At 56.0% G+C, this 27,916-nt stretch overlaps 2 protein-coding genes and 1 pseudogene across 5 annotated transcripts in view; 2 read left to right on the top strand and 1 right to left on the bottom strand.

Annotated features, from left to right (window-relative positions):
* The window catches only part of LOC127474835 (maestro heat-like repeat-containing protein family member 7), a 181,565-nt gene extending 165,065 nt beyond the window's left edge, over nt 1–16,500 (bottom strand). The window contains exons 1-11 of one of the 4 annotated variants that reach the window (XM_051796141.1): nt 16,193–16,500; nt 15,776–15,923; nt 15,337–15,530; nt 15,111–15,248; nt 14,717–14,831; nt 14,408–14,545; nt 14,021–14,197; nt 13,738–13,887; nt 13,174–13,579; nt 12,847–12,903; nt 12,560–12,697 (exon numbers count right to left, since the gene is read on the bottom strand). In XM_051796141.1, the coding sequence (XP_051652101.1) occupies nt 12,591–12,697; nt 12,847–12,903; nt 13,174–13,579; nt 13,738–13,887; nt 14,021–14,197; nt 14,408–14,545; nt 14,717–14,831; nt 15,111–15,248; nt 15,337–15,530; nt 15,776–15,923; nt 16,193–16,239 (1,677 nt within the window). In that variant the 5' untranslated portion in view covers nt 16,240–16,500 and the 3' untranslated portion in view covers nt 12,560–12,590. Of the gene's footprint in view, nt 1–12,251; nt 12,904–13,173; nt 13,580–13,737; nt 13,888–14,020; nt 14,198–14,407; nt 14,546–14,716; nt 14,832–15,110; nt 15,249–15,336; nt 15,531–15,775; nt 15,924–16,192 lie in introns of those variants that run through there. The other 3 variants (XM_051796140.1, XR_007905988.1, XM_051796138.1) reach the window with 3 other exon arrangements.
* Nucleotides 1–27,916, top strand: part of LOC127474809 (uncharacterized) — a 1,721,191-nt pseudogene that overhangs the window by 1,672,377 nt on the left and 20,898 nt on the right.
* LOC127474947 (olfactory receptor 14J1-like) lies at nt 23,735–24,592 on the top strand (the record flags this gene model as incomplete). Its single annotated transcript, XM_051796285.1, has 1 exon — nt 23,735–24,592. A coding segment is annotated over one exon (858 nt), but the record flags the coding sequence as incomplete, so codon positions are not given.

Below are 27,916 nucleotides of genomic sequence, written 5' to 3'. Positions count from 1 at the left end.
GGGACAGATGACACTGGCAGTGAGGATGGCACGGCCCAGGTTTGTTCCTGCAGACACCCCAAAACTTATCTTTCCATGGTGGGTTTTGCTGCATGAGATGAGCTTGCCCAGAATGGCAGCAGGGCCTGGGTTCTGCCGTGATCCTCAGCACCCAGAGCCTTTCTGCCCAGCCCTGCAGTGCCCAGAGGAGCTGAGGCTGCACCACAGAGGCAGTTCAACAGTGGAACTGAGCAATGTGATCTCATGCTTAATTAAACACTCGAGTTGTTAACAGGATTTCTGGTGCATGCCTTATGGCCCAGTGAGCAAAGCTACTGGAGCAACTAAAACCAGCTCTTACAGGTGTGTCCTTAGCACATCCTCTACTGAGGCTACTGGATAGGCCAGCAGATATTCCCTAGGGATCACTGCCATGCTAAACCCATGTTAGATTCTGTATCCAATGGAACACACTGCAGGGGTGTTCATTTTAGGGTAGGGTGGGTCAGCACTGTGAGTAAAGACCTACCTTGTTCTGAAATGTACTTTTCAGGTTGTCTCTGTTCCTGCTCGCAGGTACAGTGTGCTTTTGCTGGGTCATAAATCCTTCCTAAGCATGGCTTTGAGCTTTGGAACCTTTATTTCTGCTTTTTTGGCAGTGAGATGCTGTGTCTTAGCTCTGTGATCCGAAACACTGGAATGGCAAAACAGGGCACAGTCTGTCCTTGTCTCGGTAATTACAGCAAGGCTTTTTGCCTGGCACTTATTTTTCTTTGGAAGTAAATCTCACTGGTCCTCCAGAGCTGAGGCTGTACACTGGCACCTGAACAACATGTGCAGATCCCAGAATATTCCTTCTTGCCCTTGAAGACTCCAGGCCTGGGAATGGAGCTCTTCTGTGCTTGTGTCAAACTATATCCAAAGACTGCGTGTGGCAGCTAGAAATAAACTTCTGTGAGCTTCCAAAAATAATGGGTAGGGCTAGGCAAGAGTGTAAGTTTAAGGCTATTTAATTCTTCCATGTGTAAACCACAGGAGAAAGCCACGTGCTGTAAACATCCCCACCTCCAAAAGCGTGCTGGAACACGGAGTAGAGTTCAGCATTTTCCCTACGAAGATAAAACAGGCCTGGATAAAACCGAGTCTTCTGGAGAATGCTCTCAGTGACCCCAGTGCCATGTGGGAAGGGAACACATTCCTGCTGCTCCCTCCCCACAGCCTCACACACTGCTGTGCAATAAGGACACTGCTCTCAGCTGAAGGATTTTTTTTCTGTTTCTTCTTCCCCAGCAGACTCACGGGCTGCGCTTTCCTTTGTCATACTTGGAAGCACTGAAGCAGGTTTGGAGGAGCAGCACTGTTCATGTTAAAGAGCTTAACCTCACCTCAGATGAAGAGAAGGAAAACCTTGCCTTGTCCCTGTGGAGTGAATGTCTGATTGAAGTTCTTTGATGCTTCTGTGAATTAGCTGCTCCTCTAAAGGAGTGTTTCTGTCTACTAAGCATCTCCTGAGAGCAAGGCTTATTAAATTACCTTTTTATCCATCCAGCCTCTGGTTTGTGGTGCTGTCTAAACAAATACTTGCTTTTCTTTCCTCAGTTTTAGGAAACTGGGCACGGGGAAAAACAGGTAAGCTGCTCACTGTCTAGTGAGCTACAGCTCCATGTCTGGGGATGCACAAAGTCACTCCTAGTAACACCAATGCTGTGGTATCCCCTTCCATCTGGAGAGCTGCTAAAGTTATACATGGGGCAGGATCCAGAACCTTGGGCATAGAACAGTAACTTGTTTTTTTTTCATTTGTAAAGTTCAGCAGCAAGAAAACACGTTTGTTCAGTTTGACTGCCCTGACAGGACAGAAGCTTCTCAGTAGAAGCTGTGTGTGTGTAACAGTTTGTTTGGATACATGTCCGGAATAAAGACAAGTGCCAGAAATATTCAAACACACAAAATATCTTTTATTACAGTGAGAATAATAATAATAGTAATAAACTTAGCAAGAGGAATTAAAAACTAAAAAGGATACAAAGTAACTAGCATATCGGGTGGCATTAAAACAAATACTACGAACAGCATTTAATACAGTATTAACTAGTGAAAAGGGATACCAAAAAGGATCTTAACACAATATTATGGATAACACGATATTGGTTAGTAAAGAGGGAAACTAAAGGAAAAAATACTATAAACATAAAAGGGGAGTTAAAGGAACACTAAAAGGATATTAAAAAGTTTGTTCTCTCAGTTGCTTCCTGTCAATAAACTGTGCTTACCCACACAGACAGGCCAGGACTGCCAGGATCTGCAGCAGCTGGTCGGTGCCCGTGCTTAGCGGGCGTCCCCATGGAACAACACAGTCTCCATGGCAGGATGAGGATCGCTCACCCCAGCAGTCCTGACACCCCATTTTATCAGCTCCACATTGCACCACGTAGGGCCAGTACCCAGTATAAGGTGATGTCTGAGTGGCAGCCAAACACCACCTAAATCATTACCTAATGGCAACAGTCTGTGCATGCCCTGCTGTAGGGCAAGGGGCCAGCGACCCCTGCCCACAGAATCTTCCTCCCATCATCATCTTTCTCACCCCTATGTATGACCTCTACCATTGTGTTTCAAGGGTAGATGTATCTATCTTGCAATACGTAGCAAAACCAAGGAAGAACTCAGCTCTGATAATAGGGGATATCAGGCTGACTTGCTAAAAAGCACGATGGACCTTACAATTAGCTTGTGCCATGAAGTTCCATTGTACCATACTCTGGCTGGTTTCACATCCTAATATGATTGCTTTCTCACGCCTCTATGCTCCATTGATCATCTAATTCAAAAGTACCCCCCTTACATTTGTTTAAGTATAAAATGAACCAAGGACAATTTTTGAGAGCTTTGTGTTTAGATTTCTTTAGTCTGAAGTAGTAGAATAAATGGTCTTGTGTGTATTTGTCTGTATAGAATCATGGACTGGTTTGGGTTGGAAGGGACCTTAAAGGTCTTCTCATTCCACCCCCTGCCATGGGCAGGGACACCTTCCACTAGAGCAGGTTGATCCAAGCTGTCCTTGGACACTTGCAGGGATCCAGGGGCAGCCACAGCTTCTCTGGGAATTCCATCCCTGCCCCTCCAAACCCTCCCAGGGAAGGATTTCTTCCCAGTCTCCCATCTAACCCTGCCCTCTTTTAGTTGAAAAACCATTGCCCCTTGTCCTGTCCCTCCAGGCCCATATCAAAAGTCCCTCTCCCTCCTTTTTAAAAGCCCCCTTCCCTGGTGGGGTGTCTTCAGCTTCTCCCAGGACCTGTGTGTGTCTGTATCTATCTTGTATCTGTATACATTATATATACATATATAATACATTTCTATCCATGTATTTATACATAGATATTTATACACTGTAAATATTAACATACACATATCTATACAATGATGTTAACTTTGTGTCCAGACCTACCCCTTCCCCTGTGTAACCTTTTTGGGGGGTTTATTCCTTGGGATTTCCAGGGTCTCACTCTCAGTGGAGCGGATCTTTCCCACCTGTATCTTTGCTGCATCAACTTCAAGGTGGCCAATCTGAGCCGCTGCAACCTGGCCCGTGCCAACCTGTGCTGTGCCAGCCTGGAGAGGGCTGACCTGTCAGGCTCTGTGCTGGATGGAAGAGCTGCTGCAGCTTGGGAGGGCTGGGCTTGTGTTAACAGAGAGGAGCTGGAACAAACAGAGCGGTGTAAAACATCGAGTTCTTAAATATATTCTAGAGTTGTTCTGGTTCCCAAAGCTTTTACACTTCCTCCCAGTAATGATTTAATGGGATTGACTCCCAAAGCAGAAATTAAAAGTGTCTTCTTGATGGTCTTTGGTGTTGTTCTTCCTGCTCTCAGTGACTCCTGTCTGTGCCAGTGTGCCAACCTGCCAGGGGTGAAGATGCTGCGCTCCAACGCAGAGGGAGCGTCCCTGAAAGGCTGCAACTCTGAGGACCCATCAGGCCTTCAAGCTAATCTGGAAGGTGAGAAGCTTTTGCCTTGTCAATCTGTGCCAACTGAAGCCTGTGTTTGTGCATTTCTATGGCCCAGAAAAGGTCCAGCTGTGGTTTGTCCAACCCTGAGAAGGGCCCACAAGGGCTGCACTGAGTCTGTGACCATCTCAGCCCCAAATCCCCTTGTCCTCCTCCAATTCACACAGCTCTGAGGCAGCACCAGTGTGCAGCTGCTGTGTTTCTGACTGGTTTTCCTCACAGAACTCCTTTCTGTGTGTGTTCCAGGTGCCAGCCTGAAAGGAGTGGCCATGGAGGGCAGTCAGATGACAGGAATGAACCTCCGAGTGTGAAATTGCACTCTCAATCCCAGCTGGGAAGAAAAATTCCCCTGCTTCCACATGTCCTGAGCACTCCAGACTGGAGTTCTTGTAGCTTTTTGGATTCTTTGTTGGGAATTCAATGGACAGAGGAAAACACAGAAGTGTCCCCAAAGCAGAGAGAAGCTCTGGGGCCACAGCACCTGCTCCCCTCTCTTCTCATCCCTTCAGCAGATGAAGAAATGGCCCTCAATGTTTCCCCTCAGTGTACTCTGCAAATCCTCCTTGAAAGCATGGGCATAATCCCATTTGCCAGTCAGATCCACTTTGGACTGCCTAAACTAGCTGTAAAAGCATCTTGCCTGGGGCCAAGTGCCCCTTCCACACTTGCTTTACGTGTGGAAAAAAACAGGGAAAGCTGTTTTTTGTGTGAGCACCCTTCACATCTCAGTGTTTGTGATCTTGGGAATCCTCATGAACCTGGAACAATGCCAGATTATCTGTTGTCATGGGATTTGTACCTGGAGATTGTTTTGGTCTGTGTTTAAATCTTCCTTGCAAATACAACTGATAGAAAACAATGTAAAAAAAAAAAGAAAAAGGGAAAAAAAGAAAAAAAAAGAAGAAGAAAAAAGAGAAAAAGGAGGAAAAAGAGGAAAAAAAGAACAGGAAAGAAATGAAAAAAAAAAGAATAAAAATAGAAAAAAGGGAAAGAAAAAGGGGGGAATAGAAAGAAGAAAGAATAAAGAAAGAAAAAAGAGGAAAAAAAAGAAAGAAAACCCAAAAAGTCCATGCAAATGGCCGCTGACCCCCGCGAGAACTACAAGTCCCATCGTGCATCGCGCAGGGCGGTGGGCGTGGCAGAAGGCGGGTGGACGGGGCAGTGGCCGCGCTGATTGGCTGCATTGGGGTCTGTGCAGGCGGTGCGCGCGCAGAGCGCCGCGTTGGCTGCCGGGAAGTCACGATGGCGCTGGGGCCTTCCTTTGTCTGTGAGACCGGGCGGGAGCGGGTGAGAGCGGGGTCTGGGGATCCCCTCGGGGGCTGCGGGGAGCGCGGCTGTGGGGGGAAAGGCTGGAGGGCTCGGGAGGGTTTAGCGCGGGGGTTCGGGGGTTCCCGAGAGGCAGAGCGCGGGATTGCAACCCTGTCGGGGGCCGCGGGGCCCGGGAGGCCTCCCAAGAACCCGGATGTTGGATTCGGGTCCTGAGAAATTCCTTCGGAAAAAAAATTCAAAACCACCCAACCAAAGAGAGAACCCTAAAAAAAGGAAAAATGAGAAAAAGGTGAAGGAAAAACTGCAAGGGCCAGGATGATTTTATTGCTTTGGTTCGGTTTTTCCTTGGTCTCCTCCTTCTCAGATTCTCTGCTCCCTTCCTTTACAGAAAGCTCTTCTGCTGTTCTGTGGTTTTGTGGTCCCTTAGGGGCTTTTCGGGGTCCCTGAGGCGGTTTTAAGGTATCTCGGGGGGGGGTTGATGTCGTGAGGGGACTTAGGGAGGAGGTTGAAGGTCCCTGAAGGGGTTTGGGAGTCCGTGAGAGAGTTTTGGAGTCTCTGAGGGAACTGAGAAGTCCTGGAGGGCTTTGGGGGGGTGTCTTTGAAGCAGTTTAGGGGGTTTCTCGGGGGATTTTGGGAGTCCCAGAGGGTTTTGAGGGTCACAAAGAGTGTCTTGGGTACACTAGGGGGGTCTCAGGACTCACCTGCTTGTAGTGCTGCTACTCCTCTTTCCCCCCAGACATCATTAACCCCCTAAAATGTGCCCTAGCCCCCATTTTTCCTTTAATCCCCTCCCCACACAGATCCCTTTGACCCCCCCCAAGACCCCTTTTAACTCCCCCAAATACACCCAAAGCACCCCAAAATCCTCCAAATCCCAATCAACCCCCCCCCCAGATCCCCCCAAATCTCCCCCAGCTCCCCCTCAAATCCATTCAAACCCCCCCTAAAGAGGGATCACCTGGCACCCTGGGACAGGAACACAGTGGGCTGTACTGGGGGCACTGGGCTGTACTGGGAGGGCACTGGGAGGGGCTCAGGTGTCCCAGGACAACGTGGCCCAGCTCCAGGAGAGATCTAGGGAGCAGTGAGGAGGTACTGGTCTGTACTGGTCTGTCCTGGTCTGTACTGGTCTGACCTGGTCTGTACCCCCAATCCCCAAAGCCCCTCCCCAGCTCCCCCAGGAACCTCCCGCACCCCAAATCCTCCAGGCCCCCCCAGGCCCCTGACTTGGTCCTGCTGCCCCTTGAGCATCTGCAGCTGCTGCAGAACCAGGCATTTCATCAGCAAATGTGCAGGTGACCCCAAGCTGGGGGTGTGTTGATGTGCTGGAAGGCAGGAGGGCTCTGCAGAGGGACCTGGCCCAGCTGGATCCATGGGCTGATTGCAAGGGGATGAGGTTCCAGCAGGCCAAGGGCCGGGTCCTGCCCTTTGGCCACAAGAAGCCCCGTCAGCCCCCCGGGCTGGGGCCAGAGTGTCTGGAGAGCAGGCAGGCAGGAAGGGAGCTGGGAGTGGGGATGGGCAGGAAGCTGAAGAGGAGGCAGAGCGTGCCCAGTGTAATGTTAGAAAAGCAGAAGAGGTTCTGGGATGGTTCTAGAAAGAGAAAGAAGCCCAGAGGCCAGTGCAAGCAGGCAGCCCTGAACTTGCACCTGATGTCCCCTCCCTGCAGGTTCCTGTCCTTGAGCCCAGGCCCTGAGGTGAGGCTGAGAAGTGGCGTGGAGGTGAGCCCAGAGCTGTCCCTGAGGTGAGGCTGAGAATAAGTGCAGGGCAGAGGTGCTGCTGAGGAAGGAGAGCCCTGTGGTGGGGAAGAGGCAAAGGTACCCATCCCCGAGCAGGTTCTGTGTCCATCCCCTGTGTGCCAGGTGAGCTGGGGCTTTGCTGCAGAGCTGCGGGCGCTGATTTGAGCGTCTCCAGGTGCTGAGATGATGGGCACCCAGGAACACAAACTGTGCCTGGCCACGGAGCCTGCAAGGAGGAGCAGAGACAGCGGTGGCAGTGTGGGGGGCCAGGTTGTCCCTGTGCCTTCCCCTGCAGGCCCTGGCTGTCCCTGCTGGGCCCCTGTCCATCCCCATCAGGTCCCTGCCCGTCCCCCCGGGCTGAGCTCCCCCCAGGAAGTGCCGTGGAGCTGAAGCTGCTGCCATCCCCCCCTGCAGCTGCTGCCCCAGCCAAGGGAGCAGCAAAGGCAGGGCCAGGAGCAGAGGCAGCAGCAGGGGAGCCCTGGGGGGACCGGGAAGCTCTTGTGTGGGTCAGGAAAGAGGCGCTGGGCACGAGGCCGGGGCTGTGCTGAGCAGGCCCAGCCCTCACATCCCCCCAGCCAACGCCTGTGGAGCTGTTTGGTTTCCTTGGGCACAGCCGGCCCTTGTGGAAGGCAGAGCGGGGCGATGCTGGAGCTGGGGGACCCCCGGGAGCCTGGAGGGGGGAGCACGGAGAGGGAGGAGCCCCGGGACCCCCTGGAGCCTGAAAGGGGGGACGGAGAAGGGGAAGCCTGGACAGCAGGGACCCTTGGGATCACTGGGACAATGAAGTGGAGAACCTGGAGAGGGGGAATGTTTAGGAACGTGGTACCCTGAAGGTGAGAGTCAGAGGAGAAGGAACCCTTAGGACCCCCAACACTCTCAGTATTCCTAAGTGGGACCCAGCATCCCAGACACAGGAGACCCTCCAAACCCCACAGAGTTGAGACCAGAGAGGGGCAATTCCTGCGAGAGTTTTTTGGGCTGAATGTTCATAGTTTGGAGTATTTTTTGGCTGAACCTTAACATTTTGCTTTTTGGATGGAGTTCATCTTGCTATTTCTGAGCGTTTTTTTTCCTGAATCTGTGTGGTTTGGGTTTTTCTGGGCTGGATCTTGGTGTTTTGGAGGTTTTTATGGACACAGGATGCCCAGTGAGTTGTAGAGATGGACTTGGGCAGGAGGAACCCCCAAGCCAACACGCTCAGCCCTTGTTTGCCCCCCCATCAGGATTTGTCCTTCCCAAAGCTTGGTCGGATGGAGGAGGAGGCTGCGAGGAAGAGGAAGATGCCTTGGGCCCCCCAGGCAGGTGAGGAGGAAGTCAGTGTCCCTTTGGGCGGGTGTTGTGCTGGCTCTGTCAGCCCAGCATGGCCCCGACTGCAGGACAACCCCGCTGGCGCCGCCGTCCTGCTGGGGCCGGAGTTGGGGGGATGTCCTTGGCCTTCCCTGTGGGCCGGAGGCAAATCCCCTGCCTGTCCTTCTTGCTTCCTGCCCCAGGCCCCGAGGTGAGGAGGGAGAGCCCGGAGGACAAATTCCCCCGTGAGACCCTGGTGGGAGAGGCCGTTTTGAAGGGCTCCCCGGCGCAGGAAGGCAGCGGGGAGGAAAAGGGCCGGAGATCCCCCCGCAGGAGGGGCTCCAAAGCCAGCCCAGGGTGCTCTGAGGAGGAAAGAGCCAGCCTGTGCCGGGAAGGCGGCCGGAGCTTGAGGGGGAGCTCTGACCTGGTGGTCCCTGAGCAGCCTCCCAGCAGGAAGAAGCCCTTCAGGTGCTTGGAATGTGGGAAGAGCTTTAGGTGGAGCACAGACCTGCTTAGACACCAGCACATCCACACTGGGGAACGGCCCTACACATGTGGGGAGTGTCGCAAGAGCTTCAACAGGAACTCCCACCTGATCCAACACCGTCGCATCCACACTGGGGAACGTCCCTACACGTGTGAGGAGTGTGGGAAGAGCTTCAGGTACAGCTCCAACCTCTTTTCCCACCAGCTCATCCACACCGGGGAACGGCCCTACAAGTGCTTGGAATGTGGAAAGAGGTTTCAGACCAGCTCCAATCTCCTTGTGCACCAGCGGACGCACACGGATGAGAGGCCCTTCCGCTGCACCGACTGCGGGAAGGGATTCAACCGGAACTCCCACCTCGTCACCCACCAGCGCATCCACACCGGAGAGAGGCCCTACAAGTGTGGGGAGTGTGGGAAGAGCTTCTCCCACAGCTCAACTTTGAACAGACACCAACAGACCCACCAGTAAGGGAAGCCCTACAAGTGCCCCGACTGTGGGAAGAGCTTCAGCCGCTGCTTCCACCCTGAATAAACCCCCTGATTTTGAGGCAACCCCTGGAGTCCAGTGACTGTCAGTCCATCCCTTTCAACCCCTTTCACAGGGGCAGGTTCTTCCAGCAGAACCCTTCTTGGGGGTGTGTGGAGTTTCCTGCCTTGGCTGGGGCCCCACCAAGGTCACTGCTGGAGGGGGAGTTACATCCATCTCAAATTAAGAACTATTGCTTTTAAGCCAACTTTAGTAGAATTTCTTCAACAATTTCTTTAGGGTAGAACACTGTCTTATCTTATCCTGTACTCCTGGTAGTTTTAGTGTTTGTATTGTGCAGTAAATAATTCTGATGAAGATCCTTTGTTTGATCATTTGGAACCCTAAATAAATTCCTTTTTATCAGTAGATCTGATTTGCCATCGTTAAAAACTGGGGGACAAAAGTGGTTCAGTCACACCTCTGTAATTCCTCTAAACTGAAACTGTTGGCATAATCCAACTCTGAGATTGGATTCAGCAGCCCCCAGCACCTCACAGTAAGTTGGGAGCTCAGGGGGGCACCCCCTCTTTTCCAACCCCTCCTGTGCCCAAAGACCCCCATGGGGCCATCGGACCTACCAGACAACCCCCCCTTTTCTACCCTTCTCCCTGTTCCTCCCACTTTCCCATTGTTCCCTCAATCCCCAGTTTCCCCCCCCAAGAAAGTTTTGGGGTCCCAAACACTACTTTTTGCCTCCTCTCTTGTGGATGCTGAGGGAGAAAATGAGGCTGCACACACAGAGTTCCATTGCGGGACTTGTCCGCCGACATTTTTCCCTGTCCCCTTTTATTCCTCTTCTCTCATGAGCAGCACTCAGTGTATGTCTTTTAGTCCACCAGAATTCCCAGCATGGCCCCAAAGCAGTGCCCTGATCCCACACATTCCCCTCTCCTCATGTGCTGGCTGTGTTCAGCCACCAGAGAAAAACACAGGCTGGTCGTGCAGGCTGGTTAAAGAGCATTTGCACTTGGAGAAACAACCTTCTCTCTCTCCAAGCACTCAGCCAAGGTCCATCCTCCCTTTGCATTCCCATGAACTCAGGGCAGGTGCAGAGTGACTCCGCTTGGTCCCACCTCTGCCCCTGTTTTGTTTGGACACGCAGAGTTCATGGCCAAGAGGGCCAGGACCCGGGCTCCTTGTCTTGGGGCTTGTCCCATGTGCTTCCAGAGGACTTGGAATATTGAAACCAGGCAGATTCTGAACCCCTGCTCCTGATGCTGCCACAGTGCCCACACACTGGCCCTGCAGGCATGGCCTGCACTGAATGGCCAGTGCAGCAGGAGCCGTGGCTGCGGCAGCTGCCGGGATTGCTGCAGAGATGATCCAAGCAATCAGCCATCCACTGAGGATTTCTGCATTTCACAGTTTCCTTCATTCACTGTATCCTGCCTCATCCTCCCAGCTTCTGCTTCCCTGGGAGCCCCAGTTTGGCTCTTCTGCCCATGGGAATTATTAATGATAAATGGAGGGTAGATACATTTTGATCTGTGATACAACTAAAATAACAAGGATCACTTACAGGGATGTTAAAGGTATTGTCAGTCACATGAATCACGTCAGGTGGGGCCAAGAAGGCATCTGAGTGACAGGGACACACCATGGCTGAGTCATTAAGCCAGTCAGTAAGAGTTAGTAGACCCAGTGAATTCCCCCTAGAACAGTGTCTTCCTGATGGGACATCTGGGCAGGGCTTGCTCTGCTCAGCATTCCCTGCCTGCTCCCGGGATTCTTGAGGGACAGCCTGGTAAGTCCTGGCCAAAGGAGACCTGCCACTGCCCCAAGTCCTGGCAAGGCTGCTGCCCGTCTCCTGCCCCAAAGAGCTGTGCCCCTTGTTGCCCTCAGGTGCTGGACGTAGAGTTTAGAAGCCCATGCCCGTGTTTTGAAGGTGCCTGCGTGGAGGAGAGGTTGAGCAGCTGCAGCCCGAGGCTGGTGTCCCAGCAGAGTCTCTGAGGATAGCACCAGTGGCACTGGCTGGGGACACCTGAGTGTGGAAGGTGTGTCCAGCCTCAAACAGGGCCACTGAAGTCAGTCAGATGTCAGGCTGCAGCTGGAGCTGCCAAGGGTTGCTGTGAGGCTGGGGAGTCACTGGAAAGCTGTGGTGGCCACTTGCCCTGAAGCCTTTTGCCAAAGTGGGTGCAATTGTGCCCACAGTCTGCCCATTTTTGGTGTCCTGGCGGGTGTGGGTGCCTGGGTGAGGAGGCCCAGGCGTTGTGGGTGCTGCTGCTCCTGGGCAGCCTCTGGTGCTGTTGTCTGTGGGGCGGAGCCGCTTGGGCAGCAGCGAGTGCACAGGCCTGCCCGAGGAGCCCAGCGCCCTGCCCGTGGTGGCAGCAGCTCTGTGGGCCCAGAGCTCTGGCTCAGGGGGGTGTTGGCCACAGCCCCTTGGCCTGGGCAGCCGCGGGGGCCCGGGCTGGCCACCAGCCCTGCCTGTGCCACTGCCCCTCGTTGGCAGCACCCGGCAGACGTGCCCTGGCAGGGACCCCTTGCCCTCCTTGTCCCCAGCCAGGCCAGCCTGGCCCCCTTGGGGGTGTGCCCACCCTGCTGCTGAGGCCTGGCCTCCAGGGCTTCTGCCACAGGGCTGGGAATGCCTCGGGAAAGCACCAGAGCAGCCGGCTGGCAGGGAAGGAGGTGGCTGCCTGGGGGCTGCTTATGGCCTCTGCCCCCCAAGTCCTGGGGGCTTTTCCCTCCACCCTGCCCCTCGGGGCCTGCTCCCAGTATGTCCCATCACAGCCTTCTGCCACCCACCCCCTCACAGATTCCCCTCAAGGCTTCCTGCTCCCTTGTGCCATCAGGGCCTCCACAGCACCTCACCCCTTCCTGGCCTCCCAGCGCCCCCTCCCCTGCTGGTCTTTTGCTGGCACGCTGCACAACGGGGCAAGTGTTGCTGAGCACAGGGAGCCCTTTTCCCCTCTTCCCCAAGGCCCTGTGCACACTGGGCACTTAAAAAAAGCTCCTGGGCCTCTGCGTGTGATAACATGTTGGTCATGTTCCCATGCTGGGCTCAAAGGAGGTGCTTGCAGGGAAGAGGCATCTTCCCCACAGGCTCAGGTGGCCCCAGGAGATGGAGCTTCCTGCATCAGTTCCCCACAGAGCTGCAGCAGCACAGGCAGACACTGCCCTGTGGAAAAGGCCGGGTCTTCCACACCCTGCACAGCCAGTCTTGGAGCTGCTGGAATCTGCAGTAGGGAGCCATCTGTACAGCTCTCAGCATGTAGCAGTGTTGAATTGCCAGGCCTGCCATGGCAAGTCTGATGTCATCTGTCACACCTCTACGGGCTGGAAGAGGCAGCAACGGAGACTACCAGAATGGGAAGAATGAAGTTCTCCGTACAGCTCTGATTATGTGGAGCGTTTGACAGGCCAGGTCTGAGACGGCAGGGCTGTCATCAGTGATGCCTTGAAGGGCTGAAAGAGAAAGGAAGAGAGCCAAGGTGAGAGGCCAGGGGTGTGGGGACGTGAGGAGCCCCTCCTGCCAGGGCCATCCCAGCCAGCTCTTGCCATGGCCAGGAGGGAGCAGGGCCCAAGGGGATCAGCTGGAAGGTGCCCTCGCTCACCCTGGCAGATGAGCTGCAGCTCTGGCTGCTCCTGCTTCATGGACCTGGCGGCGATCCCTGGGAACACAGAGCCTGTCAGGCCCCAGAGGCACAGGTCCCCCGCAGCAGCACTGCCAGCCCGGCCACACGGCCTCCTGCCCTGGCAGGGCTGAGCCCGGGGCCTTCCCGCATGGGGACGCCCCAGGGCTGGGCTGGCACAGGGCGGCAGCAGGCACCAGGCCACTCGGGGCTCCACATGCCCTGGGCCGCATCCTGCTGCCGCTGCAGCAGCCGGGGCTGGGGCCGAGCTGCAGCGGGGCGGGGAGGGACCCCGGCCTTGTGGCTCACCCAGAAACTTGATGGCCAGCTTTCGAAGGGGCTCCTCTGGGCTCTCCAGGAACGGCAGGGCCTGGCGCACGTACTGGCCCACTCGGCTCCTGTCCTTTTCCAGCTGCAAAGAGTACCAGGGCACGGAGGGAAGGCTCGGCTCAGGCTCTGCCCCTTGGCCGGGCGCTCCCTGCCCCCAGCACGGGGCTCCCCTGCCCGCAGAGCCCTGAGGCCTGGCCAGCAGCCGCTGGGGCCGGGTTTGGGGGGAGCAGAGGGCTGGGTGCTCCAGGGGAGCCAGGGGCTGGGGCTTTGGGGCCGTCCTTACCAGGCACTCAGGAAACCTCCATGGCTGCTCCATGGTCACCAAGTTCTCAAGATCCCTCCACTTCAGGAACTTGGCTGCACCAAACAGTGCTCTCCGAGAGGCCTGCACAGCAACAGAGAGCGGGCCATGGCACCGCAGCCCAGGGCACAGCACCCGCATCCCTGCGCCAAGGCCAGGAGGAGGCTGCAGGCGACCATGGGCCAGGGCAGGAGGCACAGCAGCCTCCTGCCATGGGGACACCAGAGCCCACGAGTCCTCACCTCTGCCACACGCTGGTTCTCATTGTGCCAGTTGAAGTAGAATGGCACCAGACTCAGGTACACGTGTGGCTTTAGGCTCTTGCTCCTCTCTGTCACCTCCATCAGCTCCCGGAAGAGGAGCATGGAGAGCTGCTGCAGCTGGCTGTGCTCCTGGTGCAAAGGAAGAGGAAAAGACCTCAGCACTGGCTTCTCCAGGCCCACCGGGGCACAGGCCTGAAAAGACACTAGGCCCAAAGTTTCCTGGCAGCACTCAGTGCCCACGATGAGGGGCACAGAGCCTTACGTTGTCAAAGAGTGGCCGCAGCACCTCAAGCAACTTCAGGGCTATTGGGCTGGATATTTCGATGACTTTCAAGCCCAGCACATTGATGAACACAGAGAGAGTCATCTGAACTGTGTCTGTGTCTGCATCCTGCAGTAGCTCCAGGAGGCTTTCATTCAGGCTCCGGATGCTCTTAGCCTGTGTGGAACACAATGCTGTGGTGCAGCCCCACGCTGCTGCCGCGGGGCCCAGAGGCCAAAGGTGCGTCCCAAAGGAGTCGGGCAGCTGAACGGGGAGGAGGAGAGCTGGGAGCAGCTGCCACAGCTGCCAAAGGCCAGCCAAGGCCAAGCTACTGCCTTGCACAGCCTCACGCTGCCGGCCCGGCTTCAGCCCCTGCCCCCTGCTCACCATTGCGGGAGCCTTGCTGAGCACCAGCAGGCCTCGGAGCGCCAGGCGACGCCTCTCCGGGCACTGCCTGCGCAGGTGCCTGGAAATGATCTGCAGGACGCTGGGCCCACATTGTCTGGGGTTCAGGCAGTGCAGGACCTGAAAGGCAGGGAGCAGTGACGGGGTGCCCGGCTGGCAGGAGCCCGGACCCGCCCGGGGCTGGGCCCAGGCAGCAGCTCAGGGTGCAGGCACCGTCCCGGGCGGCTGCGGCTGTGAGAGGGCAGAGAGGGGGAGGCAGCTGGGCCAGGCAGCGCTCGCCATCAGGCTCACCTCCACCAGGAACGCCAGGGCAGGCAGTTCCCACAGGGGCTCTCCCCTGCTGAGCCGCGGGAGCAGGCTGACGGCGATGCTGCGGCAGAAGGAGCGGGAGAAACGGCACAGCTCCCTGCAAGGGGGAATAAAGGTGCCAGAGACCCTGAGCCAGGTGGGCAAAGTTCTCCTGGGACTGACTCACACAGGCCTGGTCTTTGGCCACCAGCCTGGGAGAGGACGTGGGCACTTTGGGAGGTGGCTCCTCCTGTGCAGCCGCCCCTCTCCGCCTTTTCCACTCTGCTCAGCCATCCCTGGCTGCCAAGGCCCTCTGGCCCAGCAGCACAGGCACTGTGTGGGGTGGCCTGTGCACAGGGTAGAAATGACAGGGGCAGTGGGGAGAAAGGGCTCTCACCTGGCCAGCAGACCCACTGCATAGTGGTGGGTGTCAGCCTTGAGGAGCATGTCCCAGCCACACTTGCGACCGATCGCCATCAGCACGTCCTCATCCAGCAGCTGGCGCAGCAGGGCTTTAACGGTCTGCACTGCAAACCTGTGTGCAGAGCACAGCCCAGGTCAGGCACAGAGCCCTGGCCCCAGCCCCGAGGGCGTGGCAGGGAGAGGGGACTGGGATGGAGCACCTGTTGGGGTTGGGGGGAAGGCTGCGCTGCTCCCGGCATCGCCTCCAGAAGGTCTCGACCTCCTCTGACATCTCCTCTGTGCTGATGAAAACTTGGAAGAGCAGAGTCAGAAGGAGGCGGGGGGAATTGTCCTTCACTGCACTTGGGCACCAGGAGTGGGACAGCTGGATGATCTCCCAGAGTGCCACAGTTGCCTACCAAAGACAAAGCACCCAGAGACAGCTCTCAGGGCCCAGATGTCCATGTGGCAGGGCCCAAGCGTGGCAGGGATAGGGCAGGGGAGACACAGGGGGATCCCCCAGCCTGGTGTCCCTGAACCTGCCCCTAAGCCAGGCCTGCAGCCCAGTGCCTGGGGCAGGGAGAAGCAGTGGTGAGGGAGGATGGAAAGGCGTCCCAAAGGCAACCTGGGGGCAAGCAGAGGCCAGCTCAAGAAACTCACAGCCAGGGCAAAGACATCCCTCTCATCCCCATCAGAGGTGCGTCTCCTGTGCGCTGGCCAGTATTCCAGCACATGGAAGAGGATCTGCAGCACCGGCTCCTTAGTCCGTCTGGAGGAGATGAGCGTCTTCCACATGGTGCGAGCAGCTCTGTGGAGTCACAACTCTGCCTCAGGGGGGTCTGGGACACAGCGCTGTGGCCTGGGCAGCTGCGGGGCCCAGGTGACAGAGCCACGGTGCCTTGTGGGGCAGGGAGGCAGGCTGGCCTCAGGATTGGAGGCTGACATGCCAAAGCTGGCAAAGAGAGGAGCTGGAGTGTCCGGGAAGTCTCCATGTCTCTGGCACACCATTTGGGACAGGCTGTCCAGGGGGATGGGGTCTAAAGGCAGGTGGGCCCTCAAGGCAGGTGGGCCCCATACCTGTCACAGGCTGGGGCAGAGCGCAGCAGGGTCACTGCAACATCCATGGGGTGTGCCTCGGTCAGCAGGACAAGAGTCTTGTCCAGCCTGTGCTCAGCAGACACATTGGACGTGAGCCACTGGTGAATGCACCTGACTATGGCCGGCACCTGGAGGGGACATGGGGGACAGTTGGAGAGCTGCTAGAGCCAGTAACTTGCCCAGCTTCCCCCAGAAGTGCTCCCCTTGCCACCACACTCTGCTGGTCTCAAAGGCTGAGGGGACCCAGAGCAGCCGACGTGAGGGGCCACAGCATCCCTGGGGGACTGGAGCCCTGGCCACAGGCTGCTTACTTGCTTCGCTTTGTAGACACCGTTCTGAACAAGCAAATCCAGCAGGGCAGCGCTGGTCTGGGCATTGAAGAGGTCCGAGTTTGCCGTGTCCCCAGTGGCCATGAAAGTGGCCTCTTCATGCCAAATGCCCCTGATGAATCTGCAAACCAGCTACAGGAGAAAGGCAAGGAAGAGAGAGGGATGTCCCCTGGAGGGCTGGGACAGCGGTGCTGGGCTGAGCAGTGAGAGCAGGCCCAGCCCAGGCGGGGATGGCTGCAGGTACCTGTGCTGCCCTGCGGAAGCGGCCACGGGCACGGAGCTGCTCTTCTGTCCGCTCCTGGCCTGCATCTGGCAAAGAGCGAGCGCGCTCAGAGCTGAGGGTGTGTGGGAGAGGCCGGAGAACACAGCCCAGGCCTGGGCTCCAGGAGCAGGCAGGGCCAGCCCCGGGATGCCCAGTGGATGGAGCACGGCTGTCAGGAGATCAGCCCCGGCCCCTCTGCCCCCCTCCCTTTCCCTGGGCATGTCCAGATGGGATGGGACAGGATGAGGCCAAGGGGACTGCAGCCACCAGCCCTGTGGTCCAGCTCCAGCACTCACCCTCCTGCGGGGGCTGCACCTGCTGCACCTCTTCAGGCTGCTGTGTTGGAGCAGCCCCAGGGCTTTCCTCCTTCTCCTCCTCCTTCACCCAGGCCAGCTTGGGCACCGTGGGGGGTCTCTGCTGCATGTCTCTGTCTGGCATTATGGCTACCTGCAGCAGAGATGCCATGGAAAAGCTTTGGCTTTCCAAGTCCTGCAGTCGTGCCTTGAAGGCAGCTGCAAGAGAGAAGCCTGGGAAATGCCTCGCCTCATCCAGTCCCACTGTCTGGCCTCGAGGGCACCTGCCCCAGGGACTGGAGATGCCTTGAGCAGCCCCAGGTCCCCAGGTCCCACAGTCTGGCCTGGAGGATGCACAGTGGAGAGGTGGAGAGCTTCCAGAGTTAGATACTTGCCCAGCTTCCCCTGAGAAATGCTTCCCTTCCCAGCACACTGTGCCAGCCTCAAAGGCTGAGGGGGCCCAGCGCACCCAGCTTGGGGGACCACAGGCTGCTTACTTCAGCAGAGACAGCTCTCTCCTCAAGAAAGTCCAGGTTGGGGGTATCGGCCAGGCGCTGAACAGGCGCGGCCTCAGTGCTCGCCACGCCCTCCGTCGTTGTGGCGTCGGCCTCCTCCATGAGACCAGGCAGCACAGAGTCACAGTGTGACACGTCATCGGTGGACGTGGTGTCCCAGTGGGTTGTGTGATCACTGGTTGTGGTGTCACAATTTGCTGGGACAGCAGTCGACGCGGTGCTGACATCAGGCCTTGTCAGCTGGGTCGGGATGGTGTCAGGCTGGGCCTGGACATCAGCTGGTGTGACCCTGGACTCTCTACACCAACTGCCCATGAATTTCATAAATGTCTGCAGGAGAAAGAAGGGCAGGGAAGAGAGGGATGTCCCCTGGAGGGCTGGGACAGCGGTGCTGGGCTGAGCAGTGAGAGCAGGCCCAGCCCAGGCGGGGATGGCTGCAGGTACCTGTGCTGCCCTGCGGAAGCGGCCACGGGCACGGAGCTGCTCTTCTGTCCGCTCCTGGCCTGCATCTGGCAAAGAGCGAGCGCGCTCAGAGCTGAGGGTGTGCGGGAGAGGCCGGAGAACACAGCCCAGGCCTGGGCTCCAGGAGCAGGCAGGGCCAGCCCCGGGATGCCCAGTGGATGGAGCACAGCTGCCAGGAGATCAGCCCCAGCCCCTCTGCCCCCCTCCCTTTCCCTGGGCATGTCCAGATGGGATGGGACAGGATGAGGCCAAGGGGACTGCAGCCACCAGCCCTGTGGCCCAGCTCCAGCACTCACCCTCCTGCGGGGGCTGCACCTGCTGCACCTCTTCAGGCTGCTGTGCTGGAGCAGCTCCAGGGCTTTCCTCCTCCTTCTTCCTCCGGAACAGCCTGAGCAGGCTGAAGCGTCTCCCTGCCATGCCACAGTCTGGTGTCCAGGGCAGCTGCAAGAGAGAAAGAGAACCTCGGAGAAACTCCGGGCCCTAAGTTGCAGAATGGCCTTGAGGCCACCTGCCGCAGGGATTGGAGACACCTCGGAGAAGCTCCGGGTCTCCAAGTCCTGCAAAAGGGTCCCGAGGGCACCTGCCACAGGGATTAGAGACACCTCGGAGAAACTCTGGGTCTCCAAGTCCTGTGGAAATGCCTCGAGGTCACCTGGAAATGAGAAAATCCTCCAAAACGCTGCGGGTCAGCAAGGCACGAGTTGGCTGCGCGGGGGCTCCGCACAGCACCGCTCTGTCCCGTCCTGTCCCGTCGCCTGCTCCGAGGAGCACTGTTGACACTGTGGCCGTGTCACCAGCAGCACCTCTGTCACCACGGGTCATAAAGGGCCCTTGGACACCCTGCCCCCTTCCATCCCACCGGCCATGCCCAGCGTGTCACAAAGGGCCCTGGGACACAGTGCCACGTGGCCTGGGGCCTCCCCCAGCCCCGTCAACCTGCCCCACCTTGGAGGGAATCCGCTCTCTGAAGTATCTAATCTGGCTGGACCTGAACTGTAGGAACAGCTCAAGAAATGAGCAAACACTCCCCTCCTGTGCCTGCTCACGGCAGCACAAGGAGCCCCCTCGACCGCCGACTCAGTCGCAGCAGGAAGGGCACGGGGCCTTCCACACAAGCTGGTACGGCCTCCTTGGGAGAAGTGCTGGCTGGTGGCCATCCTAAACAGGGGGGCTGACACCGAGAAGGAAGGTGTGGGCAAGGGCACCAATGCTGCTGGCAGCCCTTTGGCCAGGGCTGCACCCAAATCAGCAGCTCTGGCAAGTCCCGGCCCAAGGAGACCTGCCACTGCCCCTAGTCCTGGCAAGGGTGCTGCTCCTCTCCTGCCCAAAGAGCTGTGCCCCTGTGTGTTAGTTCATTTGAATACATGCCCGGAATAAAGACAAGTACAACAGACATTCAAACACTACAAAACATCTTTTATTGCAGTGAGAATAAAAAACTAGCAAAGAGAATCAAAAGCTAAAAAAGAATACAAAATAACTGCTTTATCAGTTGGCATTCATACAATACTATGAACGGCTTTTATTATAGCATTAACTAGTAATAAGAGAATTAAAGAAACATTTAAAGGATATTAAAACAATACAACGAGTGTCTTTTAATACAGTATTAACTAGTAAAAAGAGAATTACAAGGATATTAAAAAAGGATATAAAACATTTGCTTTCTCAGTTGCTTCCTGTCAATAAACTGTGCTTACCCACACAGACAGGCCAGGGCTGCCAGGATCTGCAGCAGCTGGTCGGTGCCCGTGCTTAGCGGGCGTCCCAGTGGAACAACACAGTCTCCATGGCAGGATGAGGATCGCTCACCCCAGCAGTCCTGACACCCCATTTTATCAGCTCTACATTACACCACGTAGGGCCAGTACCCAGTATAAGGTGATGCCTGAGTGGCAGCCAAACCCTGCCTGTTCATCACCTGATAGCAACAGTCTGTGCATGCCCTGATGTAGGGCAAGGGGCGAGTGACCCCTGCCCACAGAATCTTCCTCTCACCAGCATCTTTCTCACCCCTATGGATGACCTCTCCCATTGTGTTTCAAGGGTATTTGTGTCCATCTTGCAGTATGGGATCAAGCCAAGGAGGAACTCAGCTCTGATCATGGGGGACATCTCGTTGACTTGCTAAAAAACACAATGGACCTTTCAGTTAACTTGTGCAATAAAGTTACCCTGTACAATACTCTGTGCTGAGCACAGGCTTGAGAACACAGAGGTGGTTTTGTTAGTGCTGAGCTTACCCAGAGCCAAGGCCTTTCCTGCCCCTCGCACAGACACACTGGGGAGGGGCTGGGGGTGTGGGGGAGGTTGGGAGGGGACATAGCCAGGACAGGTTTGGAGTGATGGAGATTGTTTTCCCATGCCACCATTCCATGGGATAGGGCCCTGCTCTCCTGGAGGTGCTGAACACCTGCCCAACCATGGGAAGCAGGGAATGAATCCCCTGTTTTGTTTTGCTCCTGCGTGCAGCTTTTGCTTGTCCTTATTAAAGTGTCTTTATCTCAACCCACGAGTTTTCCAGCTTTTCCTCTCCCAGTTCTCTCCACTGTCCTGCTGGTGGGGGAGTGAGGAGTGGCCAGGAGGGGCTTGGGGGCTGTATGGGGAGAAACCACAACAGCCTTTGTTGGTGTCCAGGGTGGGGCTGGGAGTGTTGGAGATACTGACAGATGTGTCTGGGATGTGCTGCTGAAATTTGCAGCTGCTGGTGCTGTCTGGGGCTCCTGGCTGTGTGTCAGAGTCTGGGGCTCCTTCGTGGCTGGAACTCCACGTGAACTCGAGCTGAAGGGCCTGTGACCTGTGGGGGAGTCCAGGGTGGAGCAGAGACCCCCCTGCAGCCCAGGGAGGAGCCCACACTGGAGCAGATTTGCTGGCAGGACTTGTGACCCCTATTATCAATATGAGACTCCAATCTTTCAGTTTAAGGCGATTGCCCCATATTCTACCAATACAGGCCTTTGTAAAACGTATCCCTGTGATTTCCTTAGACTGTGAGCACCATGTGTTCATCTGCAAACACCTTAGAGAGTACCCAGGGATCTCCCAAGAAAAGATTTGAAGGCCTCAAGCCCATGACCACTCTGTAGGGACTAAGGGGACTCTGGGCTCCATGGTGTGGAGACTGAGGACAGTGCAGGGGTAGCCAGAGAGGGTTGAAGGGGGGTTTCAGAGATGAAGGATCCTTATGTCATAGCAGGAAACAGCATGAGAAATAAAGAAACAATGCCAAGTTCAGCTGGAGAGATCCAGAATGGAAACAAAGAGAACGGAGTTTCACCCTGACGGCAATGCTGTGCTGCAACACTTCACCCAGAAAGAGTCTGGATGAGCCCAAGGCTTTGTGTGTGCAGGAAGAGCCAGGGAGGACGCAGAGATGTCAGTGCAGGAAGGTGCCAGCCAGGTGGGGCAGCCGGGGGGATGACGACAGCCTGCAGGGAAAGGGGCAGGGCATGGACACCGTAGGACAGCCTGGGCTGGAGAGGAGACAGGCATGGGGAGAAGCTGAAAGGCCCTGACACAGCCACCTTCTGCAGGCCTTTGGCCAGGGCTGCTGTCTGTGCCCCTGATGCCAGGAGGAGAAAAGTGGCCCTTGCAGCCCTGGGGCCTCATGGCCTCCTTGTCCCTGCTCAGCAGCCTGGCAGGTGCCACCCCATGGTCCTGCCCTTGGCACTGCACATCCCACATCCCAGTGCCCCAGGAAGAGCCCTGAGGAATGAGGCAGGGACAGGATGTCCCTTCCATGGGGCTGGGGGTCAGGGCTTGGCCCATTGGATCAAGGAAACAAGTCAAGGTTTGTTCAGCATCAGAGCCACCTTTCCCTTGCTTGTCCATCCTTGTCATCACTGTCTGCAGTTTTCTGCTCTAACTGGAACCTGGGGACAAGTTCTCAGTTGTGTCCCTCAGTGAAACTCATTAGCACTACAACAAACTTTAGTGTTTGAATCTCACTTTGACTTCTTGAGAAGTTGTTTGAACTTCCTCTCAGGGACTGAGTCTCATGTAAACAACATCAAACCCCCCCTGGAGGGTCATGAAATGCCTGGGGCTGTTGCTGTGCTGCTGAGCTGGGCCGGGCTCCTGGCACACAGGGAGCTCCTGGCAAGCAAGAAGAGCTTCAAAGAGACAGCTCTGCTGGTGAGCAGCTCCTCTGCACAGCCCAGCAGGGCTGAGGGCACTGCCAGGGCAGCTCAGGGACACCAACAGGGCACAGACACAGCTTCAAGGGGCTCAGCACTGGCAGGAGGGCTGAGAGCTCCCTGCAGGAGGAATCTTGGCAGGGCTGCACATGGTGAGTCTGTGGCTGCAGGGCAGTGCAGGGGCAGCTCCTGGAGGCATCTCCTAAAGCTGGCCCAGCCCCAGCTGATGGGATGGGTGAGCAGGGGCTGTTTTGGGGCACTTTGGAAGAGCTGTGAAGCTGGGGGTGCAGCCAGGGGTGCCCAGGGCTGTGGGGCAGAGCAGGGTCCTGCAGCCCAGGGTGCTGTGCTGGGCAGGGACTCTGCTGCCTGCCAGGGGCAGCTCTCAGCCGGCCCGGGGAGCTGCTGCCAGGGCTGGGGCAGAAGGGCTGTGGGCAAGGAGCAAACCTGGCAGCTGAGGGAGGATCTTTTCCATGTCTCAGTGTTACAGGGTCAGACCTGCTCACAGCTCCAGACCACTACACCACATTGAATGGAGAATTTTTTGCAAGCTCAGAAAAGACAGAGGCTACAGGAAAGGAATTAGTCCTGAGGTGTGTTTCTTGTTTAGACATTGTAACATGGACATTGTTCTCTCAGTTCAGGAGGCTGCACTGAAATTCCAAATCTTTTACTCTAACAGATGAATATTTTAGGCAGGATCAGAAATGAGCACAGGATCCTGGGCAGTGCTGAGCCTTCTCTTGGGGATGGGCACTCTCCTGACCCAGCCCTTGGCTTCCTTGCAGGAGGGCTCCTGTCCTGCTCTGTCCAGCACAGCTGCACCTCTGGGCTGGCACAGGGGACACTTCACAGAGCAGTGCTGCCCTGCTCTCAGCACAGATCTTGGTGGGGTTTTTAAAGACGAATCTGTGTGTGAAGTCCTCTTCAAGGCAGCCCAAGGGAAAGTGAAGGGCAGATGGGAAGCAGACTGAGAGGCACTGCAGCTCTCCTGGCTCTGCAGTAAGCAACAGAGAGCTCAGCCCTTCTGCCTGTCCTGTCTCAACACCCGTCAGATTTGTAATCGGAAAAATTTGCCCCTAAAAAACAGATGTTATGATTTTAAACAAAAAACCCAGTCAAAATTATTTTAAGGATACTCTGTGCCTCTCTTCTGCAGCCCAAATTGCTCCAAGAAAACAGCACAGGAATTGAACTTTTCCATCAAAGTTGGGTTCCCTGTGACATCCCCTGTGATCATGAGAGCTGTCCCAAAGCAGCTCCGTGTCTGCACTGCAGCAGAGCAAAGCTGAGTCCTTGGCAGCACATGGCCAGAGCTCCTGCTCCTCACAGCACCCTCAGAGAGCACAAACCAGAGAAAAGAAATGCCTTGACTTAGAGGGGATTTCCCTGAAAACTGCACTGGCTTTGCTGAGAGGGGACTGTCATAATTGTTCTCTGTGCTTTCCTTTTCTGAACAGATCCTGTCCTAAGGAACAGCAAATGTCCAACAGCAGCTCCCTCACCCAGCTCCTCCTCCTGGCATTTGCAGACAGGAGGGAGCTGCAGCTCCTGCACTTCTGGCTCTTCCTGGCCATCTCCCTGGCTGCCCTCCTGGCCAACGGCCTCATCCTCAGCGCTGTAGCCTGTGACCACCACCTGCACACCCCCATGGGCTTCTTCCTGCTCAACCTCTCCCTCACAGACCTGGGCTGCATCTGCACCACTGTCCCCAAAGCCATGCACAATTCCCTCCATAACACCACAACCATCTCCTACATGGGATGTGCTGCACAGGCCTTTTTGTTTCTGTTCTTCATCTCAACAGAGTTTTCCCTCCTCACCATCATGTGCTACGACCGCTACGTTGCCATCTGCAAACCCCTGCACTACGGGACCCTCCTGGGCAGCAGAGCTTGTGCCCACATGGCAGCAGCTGCCTGGGCTGCTGGGTTTCTCATTGCTCTGCTACACACAGCCAATACATTTTCCCTGCCCCTGTGCCAGGGCAATGCCCTGGGCCAGTTCTTCTGTGAAATCCCTGCCATCCTCAAGCTCTCCTGCTCACACTCAGGCTACCTCAGGGCAATTGGTGTTCTTGTGGTTGGTATCTGTTTAGGATTTGTTTGTTTCATTTTCATTGTTTTCTCCTATGTGCAGATATTCAGGGCTGTGCTGAAGATCCCCTCTCAGCAGGGACGGCACAAAGCCTTTTCCACCTGCCTCCCTCACCTGGCCGTGGTCTCCCTGTTTGTCAGTACTGTCATGTTTGCCTACCTGAAGCCCCCCTCCATCTCCTCCCCATCCCTGGATCTGGCACTATCAGTTCTGTACTCAGTGGTGCCTCCAGCACTGAACCCCCTCATCTACAGCCTGAGGAACCAGGAGCTCAAAGATGCCCTGAGGAAAATGATGACTGGATGCTTTTCAGGAGCAAAAAAGTGCCTGTTTTCTGGTGTGTAGCATTCAGAATGGGACTCCTTAATGGCCCAGCCTTCCTGTTCAGGTTTTTCGTGAAGGTCATCAAGTTCTTCTTGCAATTATTTCCTGTGCACTTAAATATTCTTAGGCACCTGCCTTATAATTTTATGTCCATCTTTTTTGATTTTGACTCAGAGATGTATAAATGATGAATTGTGCTTGTTGAGTATTTAAACAAAAAAAAAAACCCTGCAGTGCCTTCTTTGTCCAAGACCCTTCTTCTCAGATGTTCCTAAAGGACAGCACACTGCAGGACAGGGGGTATTTGCAAACAGGAAGGGGACAATAATCCCAACCCAGCAGCACTGCCAGGGATCAGCAGTGCTTGGTCTTTCCAGAGCTGCTCTCTTGCCCCTTCCACACTGTCCTCCTGAGCCCCTTTCTCGCTGTAAGGCCTGAGTGCTCTCTGAGCACAGTCCTGGGGGCCAAAAGCCCTTGGAGCACAGGCAGGGACAGGCCCTGGGAACTTGTGAAGCAGAGCTGGGCTCCCTTCCAGCATCTCCAGGATGCTGTGGGATCTTCTGAGGCCACTCCATATACTGGGTCACTTCTTCTGTCACCTTGCTCCAGGGCTGGAACTCTCCTGCAGTGTCACCATGACACTCCTGCTCTCTGCTTTCCAGGTTTCATTTTCAGATCCAGTCTTCCCCTCCTGTTCACAGGGACATCCTGTGAGTGCTTCAGAGCTGCCATCCTGGGGCAGCTCCTGCCCAGCGTGGGCGGGCACAAGGTCTCTCCAGCTGCTCCTCTCCCCTCCCCAGTGCCACTGTTTTCTGCAGCCTCCTCATCCTTGCCCAGCACAGCCCTCCTGGCACAGTTGGACACAGCCCTTGTTCTGCCCCCTCCTCAGGCACCTGCCCAACCCCCTCAGCTCCAGCCTGATGGCCAGAAACCTTCAGGGCAGGGAGGCACTGGGGAAAATGCTGAGGAAACCTTTCAGCTGCACTCAAATCCAATTGGAGGGGTTGGCCTCGAGGAAGAAATCCCTTCTCATTCTCCAGAACCACCAGGACAACTTGTGTTGTGTCCTGGACACTCCGCTGGAAGTGTGGGATATGGAAAAGGTTTTGGTGTCAGGGCTATTGAGAAGGCTGGGCAGTGTCACTGGGAGACCTCTCCCAAACCCTTGGAAAGGCCAGAGCCATCCCAGAGCTTCCTGGGGCCTTGGCAAAGGCAGACATGGAAGCAGTCTGCAAACAGGGCAGCAAGGAGGGTTGGCAGAGTTCCAGACTGCTCAGGCTCAGCAGGGAAGGGGATAGGGCAAGTCCTCCTGCAACCATTCCCAGGTATGGGAAGGACAAGGCAGGGATTGCTAAACCCCTGTGGCAGGGAAAAGAAGGGGATGTTGTGTGCCCAGACTTTATCAAGGCCCTTGACATGGTCTCCTGTGGTCTCCTTATGGACAGACTGGTGAGAGCTGGACTGAAAAAGTGGAAGATGTGGTGGGTGGGAATTTGGCTGAATGAAGAGTGTCAAATCAAATCCATGGTACAAAGTCCTCTTGGCAGCAACTTCTGAATGAAATCCCTCAGTGACCAGCCCTTGACCACCAATGCAGAAGATCTCTCTATATAATGGAACAAAATGCATTTTCAATTCCTTTGTGAGTGATGCCAAATTTCAGGGAGCCCTTGAGCAACCTGTCCTGGTTTAAAGACACATATTGGCGTGGGAACTCCAATAAAATGGATTCTCTCCTCTTTTATTCCCCACCAGTACAAGGAGACAAAACACACGGAGGTATAAGTAAAAACGATAAGAGTTTACTGACAAGAAATATAGCAGCAAAAAACCAGCAATACCAACAGAACAGTTCAAAGCAACAGCAGAGAGAGAAATTGTCTCCTCTCTCTGCTCCTGCCCCAACTCCTTTTTGTAAACAGATAAAAACAGGGATCAACAGGTGCCTCCCTTCCCCCTTTTCCCCCTGAATGAACAAAGTATGAAAATTAAACCATGGGAAAGAGGGGGCAAAGCAAACTCTGGGAAACTCTCTCATCTCAGATCAGTTGTGCTGCCCAAGAACACGCTGACTCCAGAGGTGTCCAAGCGGGGCAGAGCCGGCGACTCCGGTCCGTGCGGCGGCGGGGGGGAGGCAGCGGCTCTGCTTGATTCCATGGAGTTCTGGGCAGGCACAGTGGGCCCTTGGTTCCAGGAGGTTCTGAGATGTCTCAGGGTTCCTTTTGTTCCAAAGAGACCCCGCATGTCACAATGGTCCCTTGGTTCCATGAGATTCCACAGTGTCCCTGCATTCCTTTGGTTCCATGAGGCCCTGCAGTGTCACGGTGCCACTTGATTCCATGACATTACAAAGAATCAGAATGGCCCCTTGATTTAAGGCCAACTGCACACGGGGCTGCATTAGGGGGAGTGTGGGCACCCAGACAAGGGAGTTGTCACCCCCCTGGACTCAGCCCTGGGGTCACCACATCTGGACTGGTCTGTCTGTCTGTGAGGTTCCCCATTCTGGAGGAAAGAGGAAGAACTGGAGAGGGTCTAGAGGAGATCTGACAGGATGGAGCTCATATCCATATTGGAAATAGAATGAAATCTCCATAAAGAGTAGCATGGAAGGTTCAGACTGAAGGTGAGGAAAAAGAACTGTCACTCAACGGGGACCCTTGTGGTGCAAGAGGTCACCCAGAGGGAGTCAGGATCAGCCCATGGCTTTGTGTTCCAGGGAACAGCCAGAGCTGGTGCAGAGACATCAGGGAGGGTCTAGAAATGCTGCTGGGAGGGGGTGGGAAAGCAGGAGGGGTGTGTGCAGCCTGCAAGGCCAGAGCAGCAGCAGGGCCAGGGCAGGACAGCCTGCAGGAGAGATGGCCAAGGGCTCTGGCAGGGCTGCAAGGCCCAAAGGCACCCAGGCCTTTGTCCCCTTGCCTCTGGCAGCTGCCTCTGCCACTCAGGCCACCACAAGCAACTTGCCTGGCAGGTTCTGCACTTGGGTTCTGCACTTGGGTTCTGCCTCGCCCCTCCCTCAGCAGCCTGGCAGGGGTTGCCCAGTTTTGGGCCTTTGTTGTTCCTCCCCCTGCCATCCCAGTGCCCCCCAAACAGCCCTGAGCCAGCCGGGAGGGACAGGATCTGCTGGGCCAGGGCCTGGGGCTCAGCCCTTGGCCTTTGTGCTCCACAAAACCAAGGCAGGCTTTGCTCAGCATTGCAGGGGCCTGCCCAGAGCCTTTGTCTGCCTGCACTCCTGGCCTCCAAGGAGCTGCTCCAAGGAGTCCCTGGGGAGGCTTTGGCAGTGCCTGC

The sequence above is a fragment of the Manacus candei genome, unplaced genomic scaffold (genome assembly GCF_025592945.1).
Source record: "Manacus candei isolate 608988 ecotype Guabito, Panama unplaced genomic scaffold, ASM2559294v1 h1tg000045l, whole genome shotgun sequence".
NCBI lineage: Eukaryota > Metazoa > Chordata > Aves > Passeriformes > Pipridae > Manacus > Manacus candei.
This window is presented reverse-complemented; position numbering and strand designations above follow the sequence as displayed.